This window comes from Perca flavescens, chromosome 5, assembly GCF_004354835.1.
Source record: "Perca flavescens isolate YP-PL-M2 chromosome 5, PFLA_1.0, whole genome shotgun sequence".
Lineage (NCBI taxonomy): Eukaryota > Metazoa > Chordata > Actinopteri > Perciformes > Percidae > Perca > Perca flavescens.
Window position 1 is genome coordinate 35,450,148 of NC_041335.1, and position 27,247 is coordinate 35,477,394.

Sequence of the window (27,247 nt, forward strand, 5' to 3'; positions counted from 1 at the left end):
CTCACTCTTCTGTCTCTCTCTCTTTCTCTTTCCCTCTATGTCCCTCTCTCTTCCTTTTACCTTTATCCCTCGTCTTTCGCTCGTTTTCCCCTCACCACAATAATGGATCTCACGGCGAGATGTTTGTGTCTCCTATCCTGTCTTGGCGTGATACAGGCGATCGATTTGGAAGCGATCGATCCGGGCTACTATGTGGAGCCCACTGCCACATCAGAGGCGATCGACTATAAGGATCCCTGTAAAGCTGGTGAGATGTTTTCCCCCTTTTTTTTTTTTTTTCTTCTAGCCCTGTGCTGTGCGATTCACCTTTTATGTGGAGGTAGGAAACATGCCACGAATGTGTTTTGTGGAGCTTGCAGAGATCGGCCGGAGAAACGCTTTATTTTTATTTTTTTGAGAGGGAGAGAGAGATGACAGTTAGTGGATGTAGTTTTTAAAAGGCTTGAGGGAACACTGTGTGCATTTGTTTTTGCGCTGAGTGACATAGTTTGTGCACTTTGAAACATTTAAAAGCACACTCACGGAGTCGCGGCTCGGATAATAATCGAGCTCGGAGAGAGCGGCTGCAAGAATTGTGAGAATGAAAGTAAAAAAAAAGGATGAGTGGCTGTATACATTTCTTGAGACTTAAAAAGTTTCGGCTTGAGTGCTTGTTGAAAAGTTACAGCTTGGTGTTTACGGCGAATGCATTTTTAAACGTGATCGTGTAGTTGGGTGCAGGCGGTCTGCTGTGTAAAAGCCAAACGGAGGATTTCTGCACTTTGATTGTTGAGACCATAGACAGTATGGTTAAGACTTGTGCTGCTCCCTTTCTGGTGGCTTTTTGTCACTGCACAAATAGTGTTTTTTTTTCTTTTCTTTTTTCTTCTTCTTCTTCTTCTTCTTCCACCGGCTGTTCACATGGCCACTAAAACAAAGTGGAGGAGGGGAGAGATCAGAGTACAGTGGAGCTTAGAAATTATGCACATAATTCTGTTGGCTGTTGTCTCATGGCTCAAAGTATTAAATGGGTCGGTTTCTTTTCTGCTGTGGTGAAACCTGCATATTTTCTATCATTATTTGGCAAATGCATATCTGACTTGACATTGTAATCTGTGTGTGTGTGTGTGTGTGTGTGTGTGTGTGTGTGTGTGTGTGTGTGTGTGTGTGTGTGTGTGTGTGTGTGTGTGTACTGTGAACTCACTGTCTTGCCAAATCCCTTTGGGGGAGTTTGAACAGATTGTGTTTTCCATCTGGTGAAAGTATTCAGGTTACAGATACAGAGAGTTGGCGTCGCTCAAAATGACCTCTAAAGTTCTGGAAGTGCATTCCGATTTTAGGCATTTGACAATTTGTGATGTGGCAGTGGATTTATAAAGCACATTTAAACCCTCCAAACTCTCAGCTACACCCCCAGCTATCTGTTGTCCACATCTTTCCCCTGAGAAGAAGAGTAGAGTGTGGAGGGGGGGAGATGTAAAGATGGGGCTTCACATAAACATGACCAGTGGTGGAATGTCACTAAGTACATTTACTCAAGTACTGTACTTAAGTCCAAATGTTGACGTACTTGTACATTGCCTGAGTCTTTTCTTGTCGTGCCACTGTCTACTTCTACTCCGCTACATTTCAGAGAGAAATATGGTACTTTTTTACTCCGCTACATTCATCTGACAGCTTGAGTCCCTTTACAAATTAAGATTTTTGCACACAAAACTAGGGCTGCTCCCTCTTAGCCGATTAGTCAACTAATCGGTCATTTTGGTCTTAGTCAACTTAGATTTATTTAGTCGATTAGTCATGTTTTATGCTTTTTTCATGCTGAATTACTTATTTCCAAGAAACATACACGCACATCTCTGGTAAACACAAGAATTAAAGTGGTGCTTTTGCGTGACTCTTTGCGGAGAAACTCAGATTTACAGCTCTGTCGATTAAATCAACTAATCGATTAATCGATACAATTGAATGAGTGTTAGTCGACTAAGAATTTCTTCAATCGAGCACAGCCCTACACAAAACACATAGTAGTTTATAAAATCTGTTGTTGTATTAAAAATTAAGCTACCAGACAGCATAAAGGCCCACAAGTCCAGCTGAAACGATTAGCCGATCAAAAACTTAGTTGATCGACAGAACATTTTGGATATTTTCGTGTTTCTAAAATGGGAGGATTTTTCTGCACTGAGAACTTTTACTTTGAATACTTCATTTACATTTTCCTGATGATACATCGTTTTACACGAATAACCTTTTCACTGCAGGGCTTTTTACTTGTGGTAGAGTATTTTCACAGCGTGGTATTACTATGTTTACTGAAGTAATCCATGACGAAGGCCAGGCTGCAGATGAACCACGGTCTAATGGCCGAGTCGCTGAGGACGTTGCTTCCTGTTTTTGCTTCACTGTTTAATTTGTGTCACTGGAGTGCTCGCAGCACATTGTCTTTGCGTCACTTGTATGGATTGACGTGGCGTTCGGATGACTCCTTTTACACCGAAGGGTCAACTAACCGTGGGTCGATGATACAGTGTTTATATTTCAAGTGATTTTTTTTTTTTCTTTCTCTCCCCCGTTTATTCCAAGAAATCGTGTCATCGGGGGACATTCCCACTTTATAATCCCCTAGTCAGGCTTGGTATTCGTCTTGTTGTTGGTCTCTGTGAGGGATGTTATCATTATTAGTAATCCGGGTTTAAGTGGCATTTGGATTGGAGTGCAGTTTTGTTTATGGTTTCCTCTGGGTCCGTCTGCACACAGGTGGATGGGAGACGGTCACAACCGGTACAAACGCCCACCTGCTTTCCTTCTTCCTACCAAGCAGCCATGTCCAAGATGTCTCAGCCCTACCGTTTACTCCTTTTAATCCGCCAGACACAATTTTTCACCCCACTTAACTCCATACTAGTAGATCTTTTAGAGCTGGGTATCGCCATTGATTTCCTGAATTCAATTCGATTCCGATGAAAGGCCCAGATTTTATTTCTGATTTCGATATCCATATGATTAGGGATATTTCAGTTACGATACCAATTTTGCTTCCATATGAAAGAGATTCTCAAAGAACTAATGCTGTGAATTGTACAAGAAACCCTCTGACCTGCTGCATAATTAAAAAATAATAATGGGACTTTTAGAATTAACACCCAAAGCAGTTACATAAATCTACTTTTTATTTAAAGGAATACGCCACCGTTTGTTGAAATAGGGCTTATCACGATCTCCCCTTGCTGTAGATAGGTGGGCCAAAGCATTTTTTTTTTTCTCAGGTCAAGTAATTAGGTTGTTTTTTTGTCTTTTGTTGGCTCACTTTTACTCACAACATGCTAACCGGCAACATAGGATTCCATTCACTATGCTAAGCTAACAAAAAATGCGTTGGCCCACCTATCTACAGCTAGGGGAGACTGTGATAAGCCCAATTTCAACAAACGGTGGCGTATCCCTTTAACATGAACACACCACAGCAGTCAGCACAATAGATTGCAACTTTACAGAATCTACAGTCTGTGAGTTTTGAGTGACCAGAACAAATTGCAGAGGGTGATTCAGAGATGGTAAACCCGAAGTCATACATCCGTGAAAATGGCCATTCCAGTTTTTCCCTTTCTTGCCTAACTTTGGAGCGTTATTTAGCATGACATGGATTCCTTAGGTCATTTAGTTGCATGTAGTCTGGTTTATGGGAAGTACATTTCCAGGATAATTGCCTGACATCTGGCGTGTGGTGTCCCCCTACTTCCGCTCTCTCTCTGTGTCGCCGTTCTCAAAATCCCTTCGCTACGGGACACGACGACGAACTCCGAGCTTGCAAGCTACACGCTGAAAATGGCAAGTTTTAAAGAAAATTTAGATGGTGCAACAAGGCAGGTCTGCTTGGTTCTTTCAGGGAATGATTGTAACTATTTACAAAGAATATGTTTACGACATTTATTCTCTTAACTTGGCCATTTTGGGAGCAATTGGTGGGATTGCTGTGGACGAAGTACACACAGAGATACATTGGTAAGAGCCAATGAGGTTTAACCATGTATCAGCTAATTTAAATAGCTCACGTTACTGTATTGTGTCAACAATTAACCACAGTTAATATTGTATGTGGAGTTTTCTTTTGCGGGGTGCAAATGTTCCACCAAAACAAGTTCCTTCCAGAGGCTATTTTGCAGAGCCACCGTCTGGAGCTTAGCGCCGCCCAAGACGATTGTGATTGGTTTATAGAAATGCAAACAACCCAGAGCGTTGTTTTCCTCCTATCCCAGAATGCATCTGTGGTGCAGCCAGACTTTATTCCACAGCGCCGTGGTGATAAAGGTCTGGAAATGTGGGACTACTTTTTATAAGATACCAACATCTTCACTCTAGCCTTAAAGCAGAGCCTCTTAAAAGATCAACTCGGGATTTAATGAATCAATATCGGATCATTTAATTGGGGATCTATTTAAAAAAAAAAATGTTTAAACCCAGCCCTATAGATCATAATTCTTGGATTATTGATTTCCTCTCTTTTTTCCCTCATATTTCAAGCACATCCCTGCACGGAGTCTATTTGATAGCTTTCTGTGGCCTCTAGGTCAGCACTTTCATGTCCTGTGCTTCCATCCGGGAAAAAAAGCTTCCAGCCGTGTGAAGTTTCTAAAGCAGTAATGCTCAGTGCATTTCCTTCCTGTCCTCTGTATGGCTGTCCTTGGGTAACACTGGTCTTCAGTGTCAGGGTTTTTACTGACTGACTGGGGGATACACATGTCAAAATGTTTTCCTGTTGTCCTCTTGAAAGTGAATGCAGTCTTGACATTCCGTATAATCCGACCAGACTCGCCAGACCTTCCTTCGCAGCGCTGCTGCGGAGGGTCTGGCGAGTCCAAACAGCATTCTGGGATGGGAGAAAAACGTGCTCTGGTTTATTGGCATTTCTTTAAACCAATTGCAATCGTTTTGTGCGGTGCTAAGCGCCGGACGGAGCCACGGTGCCGCTGCAAAATAGCCTCGGGAAGGAACTTGTTTTGGTGGAACGTGTACGTTCAAAAGTAGTTTCAGTCGTGCGACAGAAAACTCAGATTGGACAGATAGTCTAGCTAGCTGTCTGGATTTACCCTGCAGAGATCTGAGGAGCAGTTAACCGTAGTCCTCACAAATCCACCGGAGTTTAAAATTCCAACACAGAGAAAGAGAAAAGAAGGACATCCATCGGAATTTCCGGCTGCAACTGAGCAATACCAGAAGCGCGTTACTGTGACTACAGACAGGGCAACCACACCCCCCATCTTCTCTTGTCCTCTCTTATGCAAGTGGTTCCCTGGTCTATCTGGGCCGCCAGCTCTCTCCTTCACACAGACAGTAGGTCATTCATTTCGTGCCAAGGGAAAGCACGGCTGGAAAGGTGGAGGGCAGGCCGGCCGCACTGTGCCAGTCCAGCGCAGGTGAGGTGAGTGAGGCCATTTACGAGGGGGCTCGGAAGGTTATCCACAGTCTGCTTGCTGCCTCTGAAGAATTTGTCGCCGTCAACACAGAGGCTTGTGTTTTTCCTCTCGCCGCTCGATGCCGGGCCTCGACTGAGATTTGGCCATTTAAAATACGACGGCTGGATTCTTTTTGACCACAAAGTTTCAGGACTTTTACTTTATCATAAGTTCGTTTGTCAGCTATTCAATTAATCAGCAACTACTTTGGTAGTTTAATAGATTAATCGGTTTGAGTCATGACAGGGATTCCTTAGGATCGTCTGGTTTCATATGATACTTGTTACATACTTACTGTTAATTGTACAAGCGAGAAGCAACCCTCAAATATGTTTTTATAATGCATCAGGTTAATGTTTACTTTAAGAATTGACCCCCAAAAAGTTAGTTTGAAGGCATATATTAAAACATTGATTTGGATTTAATTATTAATTGATATCAGATATTTTCTGTATTTTCAACTTACATACAGTACATCCGTGATTTTCAACCGCAGAGTAACGTCAGACAATCTACTTCCTGTTTGCACGCACATGCCCAGTGTATGAGAATGGTCATGTGATATGTGTTGTCAGATGTGTCAACCCTTGTGTTGTCTTCCCGTTGACCATGCAACTTTTTGTTTTCCTGGGTCGAAATTTATAATTCATTCTTTTTCCGACGTTTTTGTTTCTTTTTCCAACGTTTAAGTTCTTTATTTCTACGCTTTTTTGACGTTTTTTATCTGACGTTTTTGAAGCTTTTTTTTTTTTTTTGACATTTTTGTGAATTGTTTTCAACATTCTTTTAACCTTTTTTTTTTTTTTTTATTTATTTTTTTTTCAAATGCTATCAAATTTAATAAATCACTCAAATGTAATGAAAGTACTGAACTGATTACTTGTGAAGAGCTGTATGGAACCATCCACATTATCTTTTTGGTTGAAAGAAACCCAAAAATTCTTTTATAGAAACTTTTAAAAATGGGTCAAATTTAACTCGAGGACAACCGGAAGGTCAATATGGACGCAGATTATTTCTGCCTCTGTACATCTACAAGGCATAACATGGAAATGTAGTAGTGTAAATGTAGCCTAAAAAGGCAGCTCAAAACTAAGATGTCACTCGTTACCCAGCTCTCTCCCTCCCTCCCTCCCTCCCTCCCTCGGTCCGGCTCTGGAGAAGAGATGGGCCTGTCTGTTGAACTTCATGATTGGGCCTTTAAGCAACACTTAAGCAGATGCTTTTCCTTTATCGTGGAGCGCAGGCCGTGAAGCCGAGCCCACGCTGGGTGTTTTTCTTACATGACAGGACCCCCGCCACTTCGCTCTGCAGGGTTTCAGGTGATTAGGGAGCCGATCTATTGGCACCATCTCGGTGTGTTAGTTGGAACAATATGTTTGTCGTCAGAGCTCAGTCATAACTAATCTTGCATTACATTAATGCCCGAGTGTCCGGATCCTAACAACAAATGCTTTTGGGAGAGCTCATTTAAATGGCTCAAATGATGCCCAATTAGCCTACGATAATGAGCAGCTTAACAGTCACTTCTTCATTATTCAGTTTGTTTTTTTCTGAATAGTTCAGCGGCGTTATGTCCCCGTAATCTGGAAGAATTGTTTTTCCTGTTCCCTCCACTTGTGGTGAATACAGATAGCTATTATTTATGGAAAGTGTTGCGGGGTTGAAGAATCTTCTAGGTTTAGTTAATCCACATTTAAACTTTGCTTTGGACATCTGTGCATAGAATAAAAACCTGCTGTTTTGCTCACACCAGGCTGCGTGAGTGTGTGTGTCTAAAGCACAAATACAAAGTCTGGGTTGCACCAAATGCTGGTTGGGGATTGTTGGATCTTTGTAAATTACAGAGTGTGGTCTAGACCTACTCTATCTGTAAAGTGTCCTGGGATAACTTCTGTTGTGATTTGACACTACGAATAAAATTGAATTGAATTGGATGGTGAAAATAAGTTTTGCCAAATGTGATAAGCCCTGCTGTGTGCCCATGAATTATTCATCCAAAAGGAGCTCAAATGCTGTGTGTTGCTGACATTAGAAAAGACAAATGGCTGGCATGCTGACGAGTCATTAGAGGGGCTTCGATTGGCAGTAGGGTATATCAGTAAGCAGTGGCAGGGATGAGCGGGGAAATCCAATCTGCTAATGGGCTTGATGGAGTGTGAAATGTTAAAGGGGAGGCGGCCTCTTGCTGTGTGCCCTTTGCAGCTGACGCCGCTCTCGTTTTGCCAATAAGAGTGAAGCGGCAGTGTGGCGACAGGCTGGATCTCAGCCGTGGCTCGGACGAGACTAAAGGCTTCTTTGGGAAAATAACGATTCGAATGTCAGGCTGTAGCTTGAGACTTTGGCAGAATCTCTCTTCTTATCATACCGTAGCTGACTTTTTTGTAGAGCTGCAAAGATGAATCGATTAGTTGTCAACTATTAAATTAATCGCCAGCTATTTTGAGAATCGATTAATCTGTTTGAGTCAAATTTCTCTGGTTCCAGTTTCTTAAATGTTAATATTTTCTTGTTTCTTTACTCCTCTGTGACAGTAAAGTGAATATTTTTGTAGATTATTTTTTGGGCATTTTAGGCTTTTATTGTGACAGGGCAGTTGAAGACATGAAAGGGGGGGATGACATGCAGTAAAGGGCCGCAGGTCAGAGTTGAACCTGGGCCGGCTGCGTCGAGGCATAAACCTCTATATATTAGCGCCCGCTCTACCAACTGAGCTATCCGGTAAAGTGAATATCTTTGAGATGTGGACAAAACAGTCAAAATGGGTTCTATGGGTACCCACGAGTCTTCCCTTTCCAGACAGGTTCACTACATGATAATCCCATGTAGCTTTTCACAAATGATGAACAGATTTTTAAGAATTCTATTATCAAATTGCTTGAAAAATTGTGCAATAAATGGGAGGAAAAAAAAAATCTCCTCAAGGGAGCTGATGTCCCCCCCTAGGTTTGGGCTGAGCCCCGAATGTTTACAACATCTGGCTCCGCCCCTGGTTTTCTTCTCTCCTCTGTGACAGTAAACAGACATTTGAGGACGTCATATTGGGATTCTTGGGAAACACTGATCCACATTTGTTTACCATTTTCTGACGCTTTAGAGACCAAACTACTAATACATCAATCGAGAAAATGATCAACAGATGAATCGACAGTGAAATGAATTGTTAGTTGTGGCTCTACTTTTGTGAAATGAGCAGAGTGCAGATAAATTGACTTTTCTTTTTTTCCTCTCCTGCCTTGGGCTTAAATTGCAGTGTTAGGAAATGTGAAGGTAAGCATGTGCTGAAGAAACAGCTGGCGTTGTTTTTACAGAGGAGACAGGTAGCCCATTTACACGACAATAGGCCCGCATAAAACAATTCATCATTCCTTAGTTGGGATAATTTTTTTTCTTACTTGTTTTCCCTGCTTTGTCTCAACACTCACACTTACACAGGCTTTGCTACTTTTACTACTTTTTATTCGTTGTAGTTTTAAACACACCATGACCCTGTTTGGAGTAGGGCTGCAACTAATAAATTATTTTAATTGTCAATTCATCTGTCGATTATCTTCTTGATTAATCGACTAGTTGTTTTGGTCTATTAAATGTCAGAAAATGAAATGAAATATGTCGATCCGTGTCTCCCAAAGATGACGTCCTCAAATGTCTTGTTTTGTCCACAACTCAAATATATTAAGTTTACTGTCAAAGAAGAGAGAAGATACTACAAAACATTCACATTTAACAAGCTGGAATTAGAGAATTCTTACTTTTATTTCATACAAAATGATCATAAGCGATTAATCGATGATCAAAATAGTTGCCGATTAGTTTAATAGTTGACAACTAATCGAATAGTTGATAAATCTTTGCAGCTCTAGTTTTAAGGGACAATGGCTACACTGGGTTGCATTTGGTAGAAAGGGCTGGTACAGAATGAAGGTGATACCTCCAATTTTACACACCTCTAATGGTAATCACCTTAGTGCAATACACCATTGGCCTCTATTGGAATTCAAATGCAGCGTTTGTTACCAAACACAGGCTGTGAAAGGCGGTGCCAGGCTATTGTGATGCATTCCAGTGGTGCTTACATATTGGCCGAGCTCTCTCATCCCTCATCAGTATGTCATGTGAAGGGAAAGGCTGTCTAAACATCTCTATAAGCACTAAGGCTGGAACATATGCTTTTGTCCTAAATCCTAAATCGATTCTTTTGCGATACATGGGAGCTGATGCGATTTGTACTGCTATTTTCATTTATTGCGATTCGATATAGTATTAAGTATTGTGATTTTCTTTTCCTTCTTTAGAGGTCCCATGGCATGAAAATTTCACTTTATGAGGTTTAACATTAATATGAGTTCCCCCAGCCTTCCTATGGTCCCCCAGTGGTGATAGGTGTAAACCGAGCCCTGGGTATCCTGCTCTGCCTTTGAGAAAATGAAAGCTCAGATGGGCCGATCTGGAATCTTCCCTATATGTTGTCATAAGGAGAGTGGTTACCTCCCCTTTCTCTGCTTTGCCCATGGCAAGCTGGTCAAGGCCACAGCCCCACCCTCCACCTTGACCCCCCCTCCTCCTCAATAGCATTTAAAGCTACAGACACAGAAATGGTACATCCTGAGGAAAGCTCATTGTAGGACTGGCTCTAGTGGCTGTAATTCTGCACCAAGGCTGAATTTCGAGAGACTTCAGATGTAATATTAGGGGACCACTGAGCCCTATATAAAAGCATCCAAAAAGTAGCAAGTCATAGGAGCTTGTATAATACACTTCCAGAGACAATATTAGGGGTGTGAATCTTCACTGGTCTCACGATTTGATTATGATTATCCTGTGAAGGATTCCAATTGATTCGATATCCCAATGTATCACCTCCTCAATATTATTATATATTGCTACACATGGTTTTCATCAACACATTCAAGCAGTCAGATATATATCAACTCCCCTTTTTATTGTATCTGCTCTTAAAAAAGACACTTCCTCAATGTAACCGAGTCTGAACACAGCAGACAAAAGGCAGAAAAAAAGAAGAAAAAAAATCAGCCACCGGAAAATCAACAAGCAACATCTGTACGCAATAATCAATTATGGTCTGTCGCTGCATGGATGCAGAATCGTCCAGGTCCGCATCGCGATGCATCGATACAATGATTCTTTTCAACGCCCCTAGACAATATATCATGAGACATTTCTTAAAACGGATGGTTTTCTAAGAAGAATGCCATGTCAGTCTGACATTTATTTCATTTGTAAAGAAGAACATAACATGGATTTTCTGCTCTCGCTCTGTTTTGCTGGAAACGGACATGATGTAGTCGCCCTCCGCGGTACAATATAAATAGAAAATATTTAGGTGGATCATCGGTAAAAAAAATATATAAAAAATTGCGTTTCTAGGGAAAAGAATTGATTAAAAAAATCCTTGCTAAAGAAATCCCGATAAATACGTGAACGGATTTATTTCCCCACCTCTAATAAGCACAGTGAGGAGTAAACCGTGGCCTCACAGTGGAGTTCTAAATATAGGCTGGCGTTAGTGTCTGTGTAGGCTTAGTATTAATGTTTGTGCAGGTTTCAGTGGCAGATGTTGGGGTCGGGTGTTCACGGAAGGAGATTTATGGGAATAGTGGCGGAGCATTTGACACCGCAGAGGTCGAGGCTAGAGTATTACACGAATCAATGGGATTAATTTGATTGCGATCTCATGTGTAATCTGGCTGGATGTGCGGATTGATGGGGGTGGTTTTGAGATGAGGAGGATTAGATGGTTAGATGGTTCAGATTAACTAAAAAAATAATGCAATGGATTTGGACTTTATCACACATGAAATATGTTCCAATCCAATATATTTCATCAAAGGTTTCACAAAAGGTCATGTATTTAGTTTAGTCTCATTAGTTTGTGGAATATACACACGCGTGTTTTAGAGATGCAAAGATTAATCGATGAGTTGTCAACTGTTAAATGAATCGCCAACTATTTTCACCATTGATTAATCGGTTTGAGTCATTTTCTGTGGAAAAAAAGGTAAAAAATGATCTGATTCCAACTTGTTAAGTGTGAATATGTTCTAGTGTCTTCTCTCCTCTGTGACAGTAAACTGAATATCTTTGAGTTGTGGACAAAACAAGCTATTTGAGGACGTCATCTTGGGCATTGGGAAACACTGATCCGACATTTTTCACCATTGTCTGACATTTTTAAAGACCAACCAAGTAATTGATTAATCGAGAAATACTTGACAAATTAACCATACAAATATAGTTTGTTGCAGCCCTTGTATATTTACTTATTGTGTGTGTATATGTATATATATATATGTATATGTATATGTGATATATATGTGAAAAATGTTGGATCAGTGTTTCCCAATGCCCAAGGTGACGTCCTCAAATAGCTTGTTTTGTCCACAACTCAAAGATATTCAGTTTACTGTCACAGAGGAGAGAAGACACTACAACATATTCACACTTAACAAGCTGGAATCAGAGAATGATTGAAGAATCTAAAATATAAGACATGTTTTCAGTTATTTCACACTTTTTTCTTAAGTACATAATTCCATATGTGTTCATTCATAGTTTTGATGCATTCAGTGAGAATCTACAATGTAAATAGTCATGAAAATAAAGAAACACATTGAATGAGAAGGTGTGTCCAAACTTTTGGCCTGTACTGTATGTATGTGTATGTGTGTGTGTGTGTATATATATATATATATATATATATATATATATATATATATATATATATATATATATATATATATATATATATACATATATATATACATACGTTTTGTTGTTTTCTCTGACAAAAAACAAAAAAAAGACATCTAAACCAGAACGACAGCTTAGAACCCCAGTGTTATTACCTAACTATCCTGCATAGATATTCGTATTACAGCTGCAGCTGTTGTCATTTAGGTAATGAATCATGTTTGGGAAGAGATGCTGCGCGGTACTCTACGGTGATCACTTGCCATCTGCCACGTTCGCTGGGTTTTTAATCTACAGTACAACACACGTGCGTCTGTGTTTGTACTTCATGTCATTACAGCGCTCTGTATCTGGATGAGTTTATCACCTTTCTCCATAGCCTGCCCTCAATCCCAGCCTAGAGTTGTGTACAAAAGATTGCCTAAAAAAAAAAGCCTGTGGATAATTAAAGCCAGGAGACAAGGGGATTAATTCACAATCCCTGAGAGTCTTTCCATAAACCTGCAACAGCGTCTCCAGGACGACTGCTGTGCCCGGGGGAAATGAGTCCTAATGCCGGCGGATCGTGCATTTGCTCACTTCAATCTCCACTCTTGTCTGAGAACAATGACACTGTGGATTAACCGGCCTGTCTCCGGCGCGGTGGTGCGTGATTGGGCAGGGAGCGCAGCCCTCTGTGAACCTCAACGGGGGGTGGGAGGAAGCCCGCACCTGGTTATTTGGTCACAGCATGCACAGAACACTGCTAATATGATGTAGGTTGACACTGTATGTAGGGCTGTAACTAACGGTTATTTTCGTTATTCATCTGTCAATCATTTTCTCACTTTAATCGATTAGTTGTGTGGTTTATAAAATGTCAGAAAATGGTGAAAAATGTGGATCTGTGTTGTCCAAAACACCGAGATGACGTCCTCAGATGTCTTGTTTTGTCCACAACTCAAAGATATTCAGTTTAGTGTCACAGAGGAGGGCAGAAACCAGGGGCGCAGCCAGATGTTATAAACATTCGGGGCTCAGCCCAAACCTACGGGGGACATGCTCCCTCGAGGAGATTTCTTTCCCCATTTACAACAGCTATTTGCGCTATTTTTCAAGCAATTTGATAATAGAATGACTAAAAATCTGTACATCATTTAAAGAAAACAAACTACATGGGATTATCATGTAGTGAACATGTCTGTAAAGGGGAGACTCGTGGGTACCCAGAAAACCCATTTTTGATTCAGAAATCTGGAGGTGAGAGGTCAAGGGGACCCCTTTTGAAAAATGGCCATGCCAGTTTTTTCCTTGCCAAAATATGACCTAACTTTGGGGCGTTAGTTTCATATGATACAAATATCTAGCTTCACTCTAGCTTTTAAATAACTAAACTACTAAAGCCTCTAAAAGACTGTAAAGTCAGCCTAAAAGATTTGGGGATTTTGAGAAAACATTCGGGGCTGGAGCACCAGGGGCAATCCCTACGCTCCTGCCCTGAAAGAAACTGAAAAATATACACATTTTAGACGCTGGAATCACATGACTTTTAACAATTAATCGCTTAATATAGTTGGAGGTTAATTTAATAGTTGACAACTAATGGATTCATCTGTGAAAAGCAACATCCTCCAATTGCTTAATTTTCCTCAGTCGGTAAGGAATGAAAAAAAGGGTTAGATAGGATTGTTTTGAATACTCTTTTCGTTTATGGCCTTTATATGACAGCAACTTGGAATTAAGTGCTGCCTGTTCTTTTCATTGCCCAGCCAGTTCTGGGAATCAAATAAAAAAGTGAAGATAAAAGAGAGAAAATGTCCTTCTTTAGTCAGCCTATTCATCCTATACTGCGCAACATCTGGTAGCTTCCCCCCTTGTCACTGCTGCTTTTGGCATTGGCTGTCAGTACGAGCGCTGATTGTAACTCGTCTGTTTTGTGTCTCAGGGATTTTGTTGGGAGTGAATTAGTGTTTTGTTGTGAGCACAAATTAGAGAAATCCTTCTGACCTCTGGAATTTAAACCTGTCGTCTATGCATGCCCCGTCTTGCCGGCTGCGATCTACACCTTTTTCTTATGGCTGTCATTAACCTCTAATCCCAAACACAGTCATTCTGCCGTGCATCCTCCACATCCTGCAGCGTAGAAGACTGCCTTATATCTATCAAAGCCAGCTCCACACTGTTTCAATAATACTCTTCTGGTGAATAGGGATGCGAGCCAAGAGCTTTGTCTTTGTTTCTATTGTGCTTTTCATCCCTTTCTCTCTTGTCTCAGACCTCTGTCAAACTTAAATACGAGTGCAGGAGATTAAAGATCCTTCCTGTGGATGGTTTTTATTCCTTGCAAAGTGTGGAAAAAGAAAGCCATAAACTGCCACCAAACTAAATAAAATCAAGTTCATCTACACCTGATGAATTTTCTTTCAATTCACAGTAAGCGTAGCTTTAATCGGAGTGACACATTGAAGATTTAGTTGCCCCATTTATTGCTTTATGAAAGTTGTAATAAATTGACACCAATATTAAAAGACATGGTATTGTTTTTGAATTCTAATTCAGACATTTTACTGACCATGCCGTTAAACTTGTGTGTCTTGTTGGCAAATACCACAAGGTTATGCGTGTCAGATCACACTTTATGTCCGTATGTTATGTTTCAAACTAAAATATCTCTTTTGACTCTGCTTCTTAGATAGTAACAAACGAGAAAGCTATTAAGACCTCACACATAATTGGTTAAGCACTCTGTGACAAAAATATTTGAAGGTCCAATATTGTAAAAAAGTGAGATTTCCATGTCTTTTCCACAGAGAAATGCACACAGCCCGTAATCAGAAACGTTGCCTTTAAACGAACCGTTAGGACTTCTATACAGTTGTGATGTCAAAATATAGGTAGAAAGTGTTGTTAAAGTGACGTTACGGTCGTTCCCCGGCTGCAATGACAAGTGCAGAGAGAGAGCGTAGATGCGGAAGACCTGGAAACGCTGGCCACTCAGAGCAGACTGGGCTTTTTCAGGAGGGGGGCTTAAAGAGACAAGCACTAAAACAGAGCGTTTTAATGCTTTAACATTAAAGCACGTAAATATGTTCTAGTAGAACCCAAAATATAAGTATGAACCTGAAAATGAGCACGATATGGGACCTTTAAGTTGTATAATATGTAGTGCTGTCAAACGATTAAACTATTTAATCGCATTAATGTCATAGTTAACTCGCAATTTAATCTCATATTTTTATCTATTCTAAATGTCCCTAGATTTCTTTTTGTCCCATTATTGTTTTTCTCATTTTAATGCTCTTATCAACATGGAAAAGTGGATTGGCTTGCTTTGTGCAAATTTTTCTTTAATTGAAAACAACATTGATTCTGTCTGAAATCATCCATTGTCTCCTGGCTTTGACGAGGGGGTGGAGAATTCGCATCAGCTGTGTGCTTGGCCATCAAGTGGTATTTCAGACTGGATGTGCTGCGATGATAGCTCAGTTCACAACCACAAAACACACAGATCACTTTGGTCTTGTCAATGGAACCATTTGGCAACTTTTTAAAAGTAAACTTTCCATTCAGAATCTTATTGGCATCCATTTCGGCAGATAAAAACAACAACATTGAAGATTTGCAGATTTAAACTACTGAAAAACAACTACGGTGAATCACTCCCATTAACTTCACAGTTTAGCGATTCTCCCGGCTTCTTACCGCTCTGGCTAGTTCTCCCCTCCACCACACTAACCTCCAAACACACATGCCGAAGGCTGTCATTTTCTTTCTGCTCCACATCTGCCTTCCCTATTCAGAGCTGCGGTGTGGGCAGAGAGGATATGCCTTCTTTCTCTCTTCCCTTCCCTTTCCTTCTCGTTGTCATCTCCTGTTTTGAAACATATTGCAGTGCCACCCCTTTGCCCTACTCTCCCCCCTTTGCGTCTCCCTCCACCCCCCAACTATTGCATACAAACCAGGCCATAAATTCTAAAGACGTGCTGGTGTTAAAAGCCGGTAATAGTGAGCGCCCCGTCTCTGTTGAGAGGACTGTTAACTTATCCTCCACAGAAATGGGGCATTTAGTAAGGAATCACATAAAGCAGTGGGTCCCAAACCTTCTTGGTCTAACCCCACCACCCTGTTAGATGAACTTGCGTGCAAATGTATGACACTATTCAATTCAATTCAATTTTATTTATAGTATCAAATCATAACAAAAGTTATCTCGAGACACTTTACAGATAGAGTAGGTCTAGACCACACTCTATAAATTCCAAAACCCCAACAATTACAGTAATTCCCTCAAGAGCAAGCATTAGCAGTGGCTATTGCGACAGTGGCAAGAAAAAACTCCCTTTTAGGAAGAAACCTCAGCAGACCCAGACTCTTGGTAGGCGGTGTCTGACGGGCCGGTTGGGGGCGTGATGAACAGTGGTGATAACAGTCACATTAGAAGTCACAGTGACTTCGAAGGTTATCGTGGAAGTTCATGTCATAGCAGGGCACATCGTGTCATACTGAGTAGTGCAGTCTCCTATACCGGATCCTGACTACTCTGTGCGTATGAACATCACAGCAGGGCGTTGCGGGATGTAACATGGCGCTGCAGAGCACGGGTGGAGGCTGCGGATGCAGCAGGACGCAGCAGGATGCGGCCGGGAAATGCAGAGAATCGCAGAGCATAGCTCTGCGAAGAAGAAACATAAGGACTCCGGGGAGTAAACTCCCCAGAGCTAGATTAGTAACAATCCTTTCTGGGACAGGATGCATACAAAAGTAACAAGTAGAGATGAGAGAGCAGCTCAGTGTGTCTTAGGGAGGAACAGCCTCCCCGGCAGTCTAGAATTGTAATAGCATAACTTAAGAGAGGCAGGTTAAAGAGAGGTGCCTGGTCGGGCTAGAACTCCCCCCAACCGGATCGGGCTGTACTGGCCTGCCTCCCTCTACTTTCGCTAGATTATTAATTATACAGTATAAAAAACTGATGACTACGAGGAGAAGCAGTGGGCCGGGTTAGGTGGACGCTTCAACTCCTCGTCCCTAACTATAAGCTTTATCAAAGAGGAGGGTTTTCAGTTTACTCTTAAATGTGGTGACGGTGTCTGCCTCTCGAACCCCGACTGGGAGCTGGTTCCATAATACTGGAGCCTGATAGCTGAAGGCCCTGGCCCCCAGTCTACTTCATTATATAAACAAACAGTGAATACTAAGGTTGGTTTGGTCAGCAATTGTACTACTAGTACTTGGGCGTGAAGCTAAATGTTTCAACCTTTTATCCACTACTTTTAGCTAATTATTAGAACTGTTTAGTCAGTAGTTTATAGCTAACTATTTCAGCCGCTTATGCAATACTTTTAGCTAATTATTTCAACCATTTATCCATATCTTTTCGCTAATTATTTGAACTGTTTAGTAAGTAGTTTTAGCTAACCATTTGAACTGTTTAGTCAGTAGTTTTAGCTAACCATTTGAAATGTTTAGTCAGTAGTTTTAGCTAACCATTTGAAATGTTTAGTCAGTAGTTTTAGCTAACCATTTGAACTGTTTAGTCAGTAGTTTTAGCTAACTATTTGAACTGTTTAGTCAGTAGTTTTAGCTAACCATTTGAAATGTTTAGTCAGTAGGTTTAGCTAACCATTTGAACCTGTTTAGTCAGAAGTTTCAGCTAACTATTTAAAATGTTTTGTCAGTACTTTTAGCTAACCATTTCAGTTGCTTATGCAATACTTTTAGCTTTGTATTCCTGTCATTCATGTATTCCTTACTTTTAGCTACCTCTTTAATATTCCTGTGTTCAGGTTTTATTTTTTGATACATTCTTTTAATCAAATCATAATTGCTGTTCCACAATCTTTCCACGTACCCGCTGGCACTAGCAGAAGTACCCCCTGAGGTACAAGCACCCCTGGTTAATCACTGCCATAAAACACATTCCTCATAAAGTAGGACTGTTTGGTTATTTTTCCTACTCCTTGGCCTCATTAAAAAGCTATTACTTGTTCAAGGTGCCCCATATTACTCCATTGAGGCAGTGTCAGTGTCTCACTGTAGCATATCTGTTAGCTCTCATTAACTATCCGAGGACGCCAAAGCATACAGTGAGAATTTTTGTAACATCTGGACTTAACTTGGCGTAATTAATAGATTTTAGTCTTTATTGTTATTGTACATCTGCAACAAAATTGGATGCAGTCCTATCAGTGCAAACATCAGAAGAAAGACCCTCTTAAAATCACTATAAGTATATATAAAAAGAGACAGAAGATTGTAAAAAAAGAAAGAAAGTAAAGACACAAAAACACAAACTACACATACAAGACATTCACGATTTATTCTTAATACTCAAGTAGCGCTTTAAGAGCAGTTATGGCTTCTGGATAGACAGAAAACTTTCTGAGTCTGTTTGCTCGTGTTTTAATTGCCCTGAAACATCTGCACAAGGGCAGAAGTTCATACTGAGAGTGTCCAAAGTGAGATGCATCTTTGAGTAACCGGTTCTGCTTTGTGATTTGTTTTGTTGCTAACCTTTTTAGGTCTGTGCTATGCTGGATTAGTGCCAAGTTCTGCTTTGTTTGTGTTGTCTTTTTAACATTGAGGCCAGGGTAAATCTGACATTTTTAACCCATATACAATCCTGCGTTTTATTAATTTGCGCTGTCCCCTTCTTAAATAAACTGAATTGAGTTGAATAGTATGCTCTGGGCTTTTTTTGAGGCAGCGAGAACTGTAAAGCAGTTAATCATGTCATCGGTCAGGTTTCTGAGTTCATACTCTGTCTTTATCGCATGAACCGTCTTGAGCCATGTGCAATATGCTGCTGCTTACATTTCTATCCTATAATTTGGAGTCAAGACAAGGAGGCCTTCCTATCCAAACAGACACACTGCTGTTTCACAACTCTATTGCTATTTCCCTGCATAAAAGGGTAAACAGAACCGAAGCAAGAAAGGAATGTAGTATATGTTTTTATATGTATGTGTTTTACACTCTAGGCCTTCCACAACAAGCTGTCTGGGCCTCCATGCAGCCTTCGCTGTCTGAGCGGCAGGAAAAGCTTGAGGCAACGCGGCAGCTCAGAGCGGATGCTCCGCATCGGGCAGTTTTCTTAAAATTGTCTGACATGTGCCGTCTCTGTTTGTCTGTTTCAGTTGCCTTTCTGGGAGACATTGCTCTGGACGAGGAGGACCTGCGATCGTTCAAAGTGGACAGAATCATAGATTTGGCTCAGAGAACCGTCCAAATCATTAATCACACAGACACAGGTAACCACTGCTTTTAAAGATCACAACTTGAGTGGACAATCCCTTGTTCGAGCACTGATGCAAAGTGTTTTGGATAGGCACTCGAGATTAGAGTTGCAATGATTAATCAAGTAGTTGTCAACTATTAAATTATTAAAATGTACCTTTTAAGGGTACTTGCATTTAACCTGATACCCATGTGTTTCATATCAAAATGTTCAGGACAAACTCAGCTTTCTGTATAATGGGGCCTAAATGTGTCTTAGAGCAATGTGTAAAGAGATAAATCGACAATAAATTTGACAAGTTGAGTTGAGAATGCTCCCTCCAAAGCCACAGAAGACTTTATGCTATGACTGCTTTCACAGGCTAAATACTTCCCCTAATGACTAGTAAACTGACATTGACATGTCGAATTGGCGGCGCATCGTCTTCCATTACATGTTTTGTTTATTTGGTATCTGAGAACGGCAGACAACGGACAGGTATGAGTAGAGCTGCAAAGAATAATCAATGCATCGATTAGTTGTCAATCATTAAATGAATCACCAACTATTTTGATAATTGACTAATTGGTTTGAGTCATTTTTTTTATGGAAAAAATTCTCTAACTCCAGCTTTAATGTGAATATGTTCTAGTTTGTTCACTCCTCTGGGACAGTAAACTGAATATCTTTGAGTTGTGGACAAAACAAGACATTTGAGGACGTCATCTTGGGCTTTTGGGAAACACTGATCACCATTTTTCACCATTTTCTGTCATTTTATAGACCAAGCAACTAATTGATTAATCGAAAAAATAATCAACTTTGAAAATAATCGCTAGTTGCAGCCCTAATTTTAATAAAATAAAATTGCAACAAAACATCTGCTATGAACATGGTTCACACATTGTGTTTCTCCTGAGGAATAATTCTAAAAAAAGGACATTTCACTCTCTGACACAACAACTGTCAAACCACTCCGATCCTCTCCAGCTGAGAGTCGGCAGCAGCACCTGTCGGGTAGCAGTTTTGTGTTTTTTGATGAGCTCTGTTTAAATGTTTATGCCTACAATTGTCCTGTTATCACTACGCCTTGCTACACCTGTATCATCATGTTTGACAATAATTGCAAGGCTTTTTCAGGTTAATAGTTGCTCTTAAAATAAAAAGTAGTATTTAGGCAACAGCCGTGAATCAGCAGGGCTTCACAATCCTATAAACTGTAGGTGAGCTCGTACCAACAAGACTGTGCATGTTGCTGTTTGTTTGAACAGCGACATTTCGCTGTTTTTTACTCGAGGTAATGAGCATGCTGAGGAAAAGAAACATTTCGCAGGATTAAAAAACTCTCAGAATAGATTTATGGACTCAATAGGGACACCTGAGGCAGTGAGTAAAGAGGAGATTCATGGATCAGGACTACAACAGATACAGATTGAATATCCATATTTGTCAACTTTAGCAGGTTAGTCACTGTGCATCCAATTGTTGTGTATTGGAAAGGATAATCTAACTTCACCTCACTGGACTATGAACCTGAACACGCATCAGTATGTAGCGCTGCAACTAACAATATTTTCATATTCAATTAATCCATTAGTTGTTTTGTCTATAAAATGATGGTGAAATAATGTCAATCATTGTTTCCCAAAGCCCAAGATGACGTCCTCAAATGTCTTGTTTTGTCCACAACTCAAAGATATTCAGTTTACTGTCACAGAGGAGAGAAGAAACCATAAAATATTCACATTTAATAAGCTGGAAACAGAGACTTTTGAGTTTTGACTTTTCATAAAAAATGACTCAAAATAATAAATCGATTATCAAAATAGTTGGTAGTAGGTAGTAAATGTAATAGTTGACCACTAATCGATTAACCTTTGTAGCTTTGGCTGTATGGTTAACCTTCTACTCTACAGGTGTGGTGATATCTCTACGCCTAGTCTATATTGACAAGGTACTTCCGGGATTGCTCCGTTGCCTCCGGAAACTCCGCCGGATGTCCTTTATTTGGCCGGATGTCCGTTTCCTTCCGCTTTCCTTGTGTTGTAATTTTAAACTCCGGTGGCTTTCTGAGGACTATGGTTAACTGCTCCTCAGATCTCTGCAGGGTAAATCCAGACAGTTAGCTAGACTATCTGTCCAATCTGAGCTTTCTGTTGCACGACTAAAACAACCTTTGGATGTACACGTGTTCCACCAAAACAAGTTCCTTCCCGAGGCTATTTTGCAGCGGCTCCGTCCAGCCCAAGACGATTGTGATTGGTTTGAAGAAATGCCAATAAACCAGAGTTGAAGTTGAAGTTGAAATGTCTTTAATGTCCCCAAGCGGCAATTTGGTTCTCTACATGTAGCCAACACATAAACATTAACACAAAAAAGCACATAAAACCTAAAATAGTAAATAGATAAAAAACACATGTACACTACACTTAAAAGATGACAAGTATATGCTGTAAAATGGCAGGGATGGCAGATGACCTATAGTTTATTGAGAAACCCAACAGCTGATGGTACAAATGACAAAAGAGCACGTTTTCTTCCCATCCGAGAATGCTGTATGGACTAGCCAGACCCTCTTCCGCAGCACTGCGCTGAAGGAAGGTCTGGCAATGCGAGACTACTCTTCGCCTGATCCCAAATCTAATCCGTATTATTTCTCAGCCCTTGTTGTCTGCCGTGCACAAATCAAAGAGCAGGGACATTTGGTTGAAGAAAAAACACGATATCAGAACTACAAGTAATACAACCCTCTGCCCTAAAAACCTCCCTTCCTTGACTTATCATATTATTGTAATTAACACATCTTCCGCGAGTTTTGCCTCCCCAGCACTCTTTCTTATCAGTTAACCGAGCACATTTGGCTGTTATCAGACTCTTCCTCAACACATGCACAAGTGTACGTGCTAATTGATCCCGCCAGGCTGCTAAGATTTACTCTTTCAGACTAAAACTCGACGGAACACATTGTCCCAGCCAACAACAAAAAAAACTGTGCAAACTCTAGCTTGCATGTTAATCAAATATAGTTCAAAAAGATGAGGGCTCATAGTCCCACGGCTTCAAGAATTGTTGTGGAAAAACTATCCCTGTGCAGGATGTACTCAAACCAGATGTACTTGTCTTTGTTTCTACAGCGATATTTATACTAGAAAGAACAACTTTATTGTGAGACGGACATGTTTCGGCCTTGATCAGTGTCATCCAGGTTCTGTCTCACAATAAAATTGTTCTTTGTAGTAAACTAAAAGTGTTGCTGGAGTTTTGGCATACTCAGGCTATTTCTCTTTTTTTGAAGTAGGGGAAGTTGTGCCAGAAATCCCTACTCTGCTGTTTTCTGCAGCGGTCACATAAAATTCCTCATTGCATAGAGGTCAGCATGTTAATTAGTTGTTTTAATAAACGTTAAATTAATCATTTATTAACTCCTGCACCAGGGACAGGCATCAATGCACCATGGGGAGTTCTGCGGGTTTTTATTAAAGTGAAACAATGACAGATTTATCCCAAATGTGAGAAACTCAGTGCTGTTTTGTGGAAAGAAAACCTGCAGTGTCCCAGCCCTCTTAAGCACATGAATGCTATCTATCCATAAATGTTTTAGTCAAATGAAGAAAAAATAGAAGGAACAATATAAAGGTACAACAGCACATTATATAAATGTTAATTGTATGGCTTAAAATCTTCTTTCTTTCCAATACACCCACTAAATTCCTGCACAGTGTGAACTGTATCAAAGGTCAGTAGTCTGGCTCAACGGATGTATACATTGCTGGCATAAAGTCTGACACGAGCCGGATGTTTCTTCCCATTTCGCTATCTCCGGAATTGAGGCTTCATTCATGTATAATTGGAAAAACGAGTTCCCGACTGGTAACATTTACCTGAATGACCCCCTCAAGTTTGAACAACTTGGAAAGTCGGCAAAGTTTTTGCTACACAACTTTCCAAGTTCACTTAATTTTAACGTAGTAACATGGCAGGCTAAAGTAAATGTTGGGTTAAAGGTGCAGTAGGTAAGACTAACTGACGAACTAAAACTAATTTTCTGTCATATTTTCTGAAACTGACCCTATGTTTGAGCAGAACTACATGAAACGGATCATTTAAAAAACCGACAACTATCGGCTTATATTTAGCATGAGCATCGCTAGCAGAAGTACGTAGGAGGGCGGAGCCAGGCTAACCACCTACAGCCTTTAGTGCGATTTGCAAAAATCCACCACTCCCCATTCAGATGCACCAATCAGGGCCAGGGGGGGGTGTCTAACTGCGTGTCAATTACTGCTCACACGCTCATTCATTCTCCCTTGTGGGGGGAGGGGCTTAGGAGACTGTTTTGTGCTTTAGCAGAAAAAGGGGAGGGACTGAGAAGTTCTTGATGTTAAATTTTTTGGGCTAATTCCTGGATCTTCACAATCCTACCTACGGCACCTTTGATGATAAGAAACTTCTTAATTCAAGTATTGCTCATTACGTTTTTGGTCACATATAATTTGTAATAGTTATATAGTATATAAGTAAGGGTTAATGCCCGACGAGGTGTCCATTGTCAGGTAATAACTGTTCAAAAATTTTCTGTAAAATGGTTTATATATGGAGATTTTATATATATATTTTATATATATATATATATATATATATATATATATTTATATTTGCTTTATTTTCATTCATATTACGCCTGTACAGCAGCATAATGAAGTACAGTAGGGAGATTGTGCTGTATGTGCTTCACATATGGATGTTTCTTATTATAATCAGCATGTTTAGTGGGAGCTTAGTCTCCATGGTTACTCTGCATTTATGTGCATTTGAGTGACATCAAAACGGTGAAATTAATTTGGAAGAAGAAAGAAATCGGCTTCAATAAAATCCATTTGTGCAAATGTTGCTTGAACAAATGTCTCAAGGGAGTAAATGTAATTTCCTAAATGAGAAATAATAATTAGAATGTCTGAATGGCATCAAACCCTGAATAATGTCCTGTAGTTTTTTTTTTCCCCTGAGGAACTATCCATGGGTAAAACATATTTACTCTTCATGCTCGTCATTTATGTTGTTGCTGTTGTGTCTTTTATTTGAACTCTTCAGGGTCAACCAACCAGAGTAGCCAAAACAGGCATGGTTCACGCCGCAGGAAACGGGCGGCCACCTCCAGACCTGAGCGCGTTTGGCCTGAAGGGGTTATTCCCTATGTCATCAGTGGAAACTTTAGTGGTAAGTGACAACGATTTACTCATCCTCTTTAAAGTGGCTGTATGTAACTTTCAGTTTGTGTTGAATTCACCGGCCCCTTTGGACAAAAGCGGTAGTGTTTTTACCACACTTATTGTCGTAAAGGTCTAGGAGTTAGTGTTACAGAGGTCATATAGTCGCGATTAATGTTTTGCTCAGACAGATAATCATTCATTTACAATAAGAGAATACGTTACAGATGCATTGTTGCATTTCAAGTGTTGCATACAGTAACTTAGCCTACTTTGGATCTATCGTGAGCTAAACCGGGTATCACTGTCACTGTGTCACGAGCCACAGCATTAAGAGTTTGTTGTAGCAACCGACATAATGATAACTTAGATTCATATAGCGCATTTCATGAAACCAAAGGACGCTTTACACAGGTAACTTTACAGGGGGACAAGGGAAAAGAAAATAGTAAGCCAACACAAACACGGACTAAAAGGAATATTAGTAATACAAGTATACCTGAGGGCCAATTAAAGGGCCTTTTTTAATCATTTACAATCCCGTAATTGTCTCCATCTGTTGAAAGCCCAACCGAGTGTAATAGTGCGTTCCATTGGTACTCGGAACTCAGATTTTCCGAGGTCAAAGTCAGAAACACCCCCTGACCTCGGATTTCCGAGCTTGGAACTCGGACAACCTCACAGTAGCCTGAGTTCAAAATCCAACATGGCTGCCCCGTGCATCAACAGTAGTGAAAGCTGTAGTAACTTCTGTCTTATTTGTGTCCCCCTAAATGTCGTAAACACACAGTCCTATCCAACTTCTATCTGTGGACATGTTGCTACGCTGTTTGTAAGCACAAAAAAAATGGCGTAATGCGTTGTTATCAACTGGTATTGCTAACAATGGCTAACCTGGCTAGAGCTAATGAAAATGACTTGTAAATGGATCGCATTCAACCAGGGTGAAAATAGAACGAACGCACTATAACTCGAGTTTCGCCCGTTGTCTTTCACTTTTAGCTTTTAGTTGTTCTTTGTTTAATTTCCTTCTTTTCTGTGATGGTCCTGCCCCAGTTTCAGCCATAACTACAACAGATAACTTCTAAAATAAAATTTAAACACAATTAGGCCTATATAAAGAAATCTCCTGCTACCTTTTACCTTACCATACTCACATAGGCTTGTTCAGCCGAAATCTGTGACCCGTCAGAACGTGTGCTCTGTAGCGCCGTCTACCTGCCGTAAATCATTTTGTGACTTTGTGGAAAAAATCGGACCCGGGCATATATAAAAATAGCGTTCTTTTCACCGTTAGTCTCGTTTGCTATTACAGGTCATTTAATATCATTACACAGTTTCACAAGTTATGTACATGGTGTAATGTGATGTGTCTGCAGAAAATCAAGTATTGAGGCTAGAACTGTAACAATTCCAAATCTTACCATACAATTAATTGTCTCAGGAATAATTGCGATTAACAATATAATTGTCTCTTTCGGTCAAATTTAAAAATATCTATTTATGTATTACTTTTATAAATAACAAATAACAAAGTTTTGAATGAATCCCAGGAAACTTTTTTTGGTTATATCACTGTTATGTGACCCAGATAATGTAATAACACAAGTAAACCATGCCTCTTTATTATCATATAACTTTGTATTTTTTTCTTAAATGAACATAAAACTGATAATCACCATCAGTCATACAGTCAAAAAGTTCCTATAATTGTTCAAAAAGCAAAACAAGCAGTGCAGCTTTTACATGATAAATACAAGATTATGAAAAACGTAACGGTTTACATTATGATGTTGCATGACTTCATTTCCAGTAACTCTCTATCTAACTCTGTTTCCAGCTGTTTCCATTCTTCTCCACTTTTTCTATAAAATGTGTGTGAGTGTGTTTCTGTCAGCTCCACTGATCTCATCCTCTCTGTCGTCCTATTCAGGCAGCCAGCGGGCGATATTCCGCCAAGCCATGCGCCACTGGGAGAAGCACACCTGCGTGACTTTCATTGAGAGGACACAGGAGGAGAGCTATATTGTCTTCACCTACCGACCATGTGGGTGAGTGGCTCGTGTTTCTAGCTCCCACGTGACGGAACTGAATGCTCAGCCTGTGCTCTGCTGAGCCGTCGGTATCTTTCGCCTAATTATTTAGCGCCTAAGTACTTTTCCTTGCTTTCCTGCTCAAGCAGCCTTTTCACCATTGTTCATCCTCTCTGATCACAGTCTCTGTGTGAGTTGTTATTTCAGCCCCCTACCAGTCCTAAAAGAGACGGCTGTTCAGTGGCCAGGAACGCTTTCCTGTGCCTCGTCTTCACACTGCCATCAGTCACTGATCACTTGTGTCAAACATGGTGTACGGAATTGCTTTCAAGAGAGAGATTTCCTCCATAACCCTGAGTATGTGTACTTGCACAGTAATTTTCCACTATTATTCCAAATATGACAATATTCCGAATTTGATACAGGTCATGTAAACAGCGTATTCCGTTTAGATATTCAGAATAAGGCCTTTTTCCGGATATAGCATTTTCCAATTAAAGCTTTAGTGCGTAACTTTTTTATATTAATGAACGTCATTTAATGTTACATTCAAGCTGTTGCCAAATGAGTTGCTACAAAGTTAATTAAGACTATCCGCTCCACACAACTCTCTCTGGATTTCTCAGTATGACTATGTTCAGAAGATTGTGGCGTCCGGTGACTTTCCCA

The 27,247-nt window shown here is 40.3% G+C and overlaps 1 protein-coding gene across 1 annotated transcript in view; it reads left to right on the forward strand.

Annotated features, from left to right (window-relative positions):
- The window catches only part of bmp1a (bone morphogenetic protein 1a), a 67,237-nt gene continuing 39,990 nt past the window's right edge, over positions 1-27,247 (forward strand). Inside the window, exons 1-4 of the mRNA XM_028578293.1 lie at positions 1-247; positions 19,259-19,372; positions 24,430-24,555; positions 26,479-26,596. Of these exons, the coding sequence (XP_028434094.1) occupies positions 103-247; positions 19,259-19,372; positions 24,430-24,555; positions 26,479-26,596 (503 nt within the window). The 5' untranslated portion in view covers positions 1-102. The remainder of the gene's footprint in view (positions 248-19,258; positions 19,373-24,429; positions 24,556-26,478; positions 26,597-27,247) is intronic.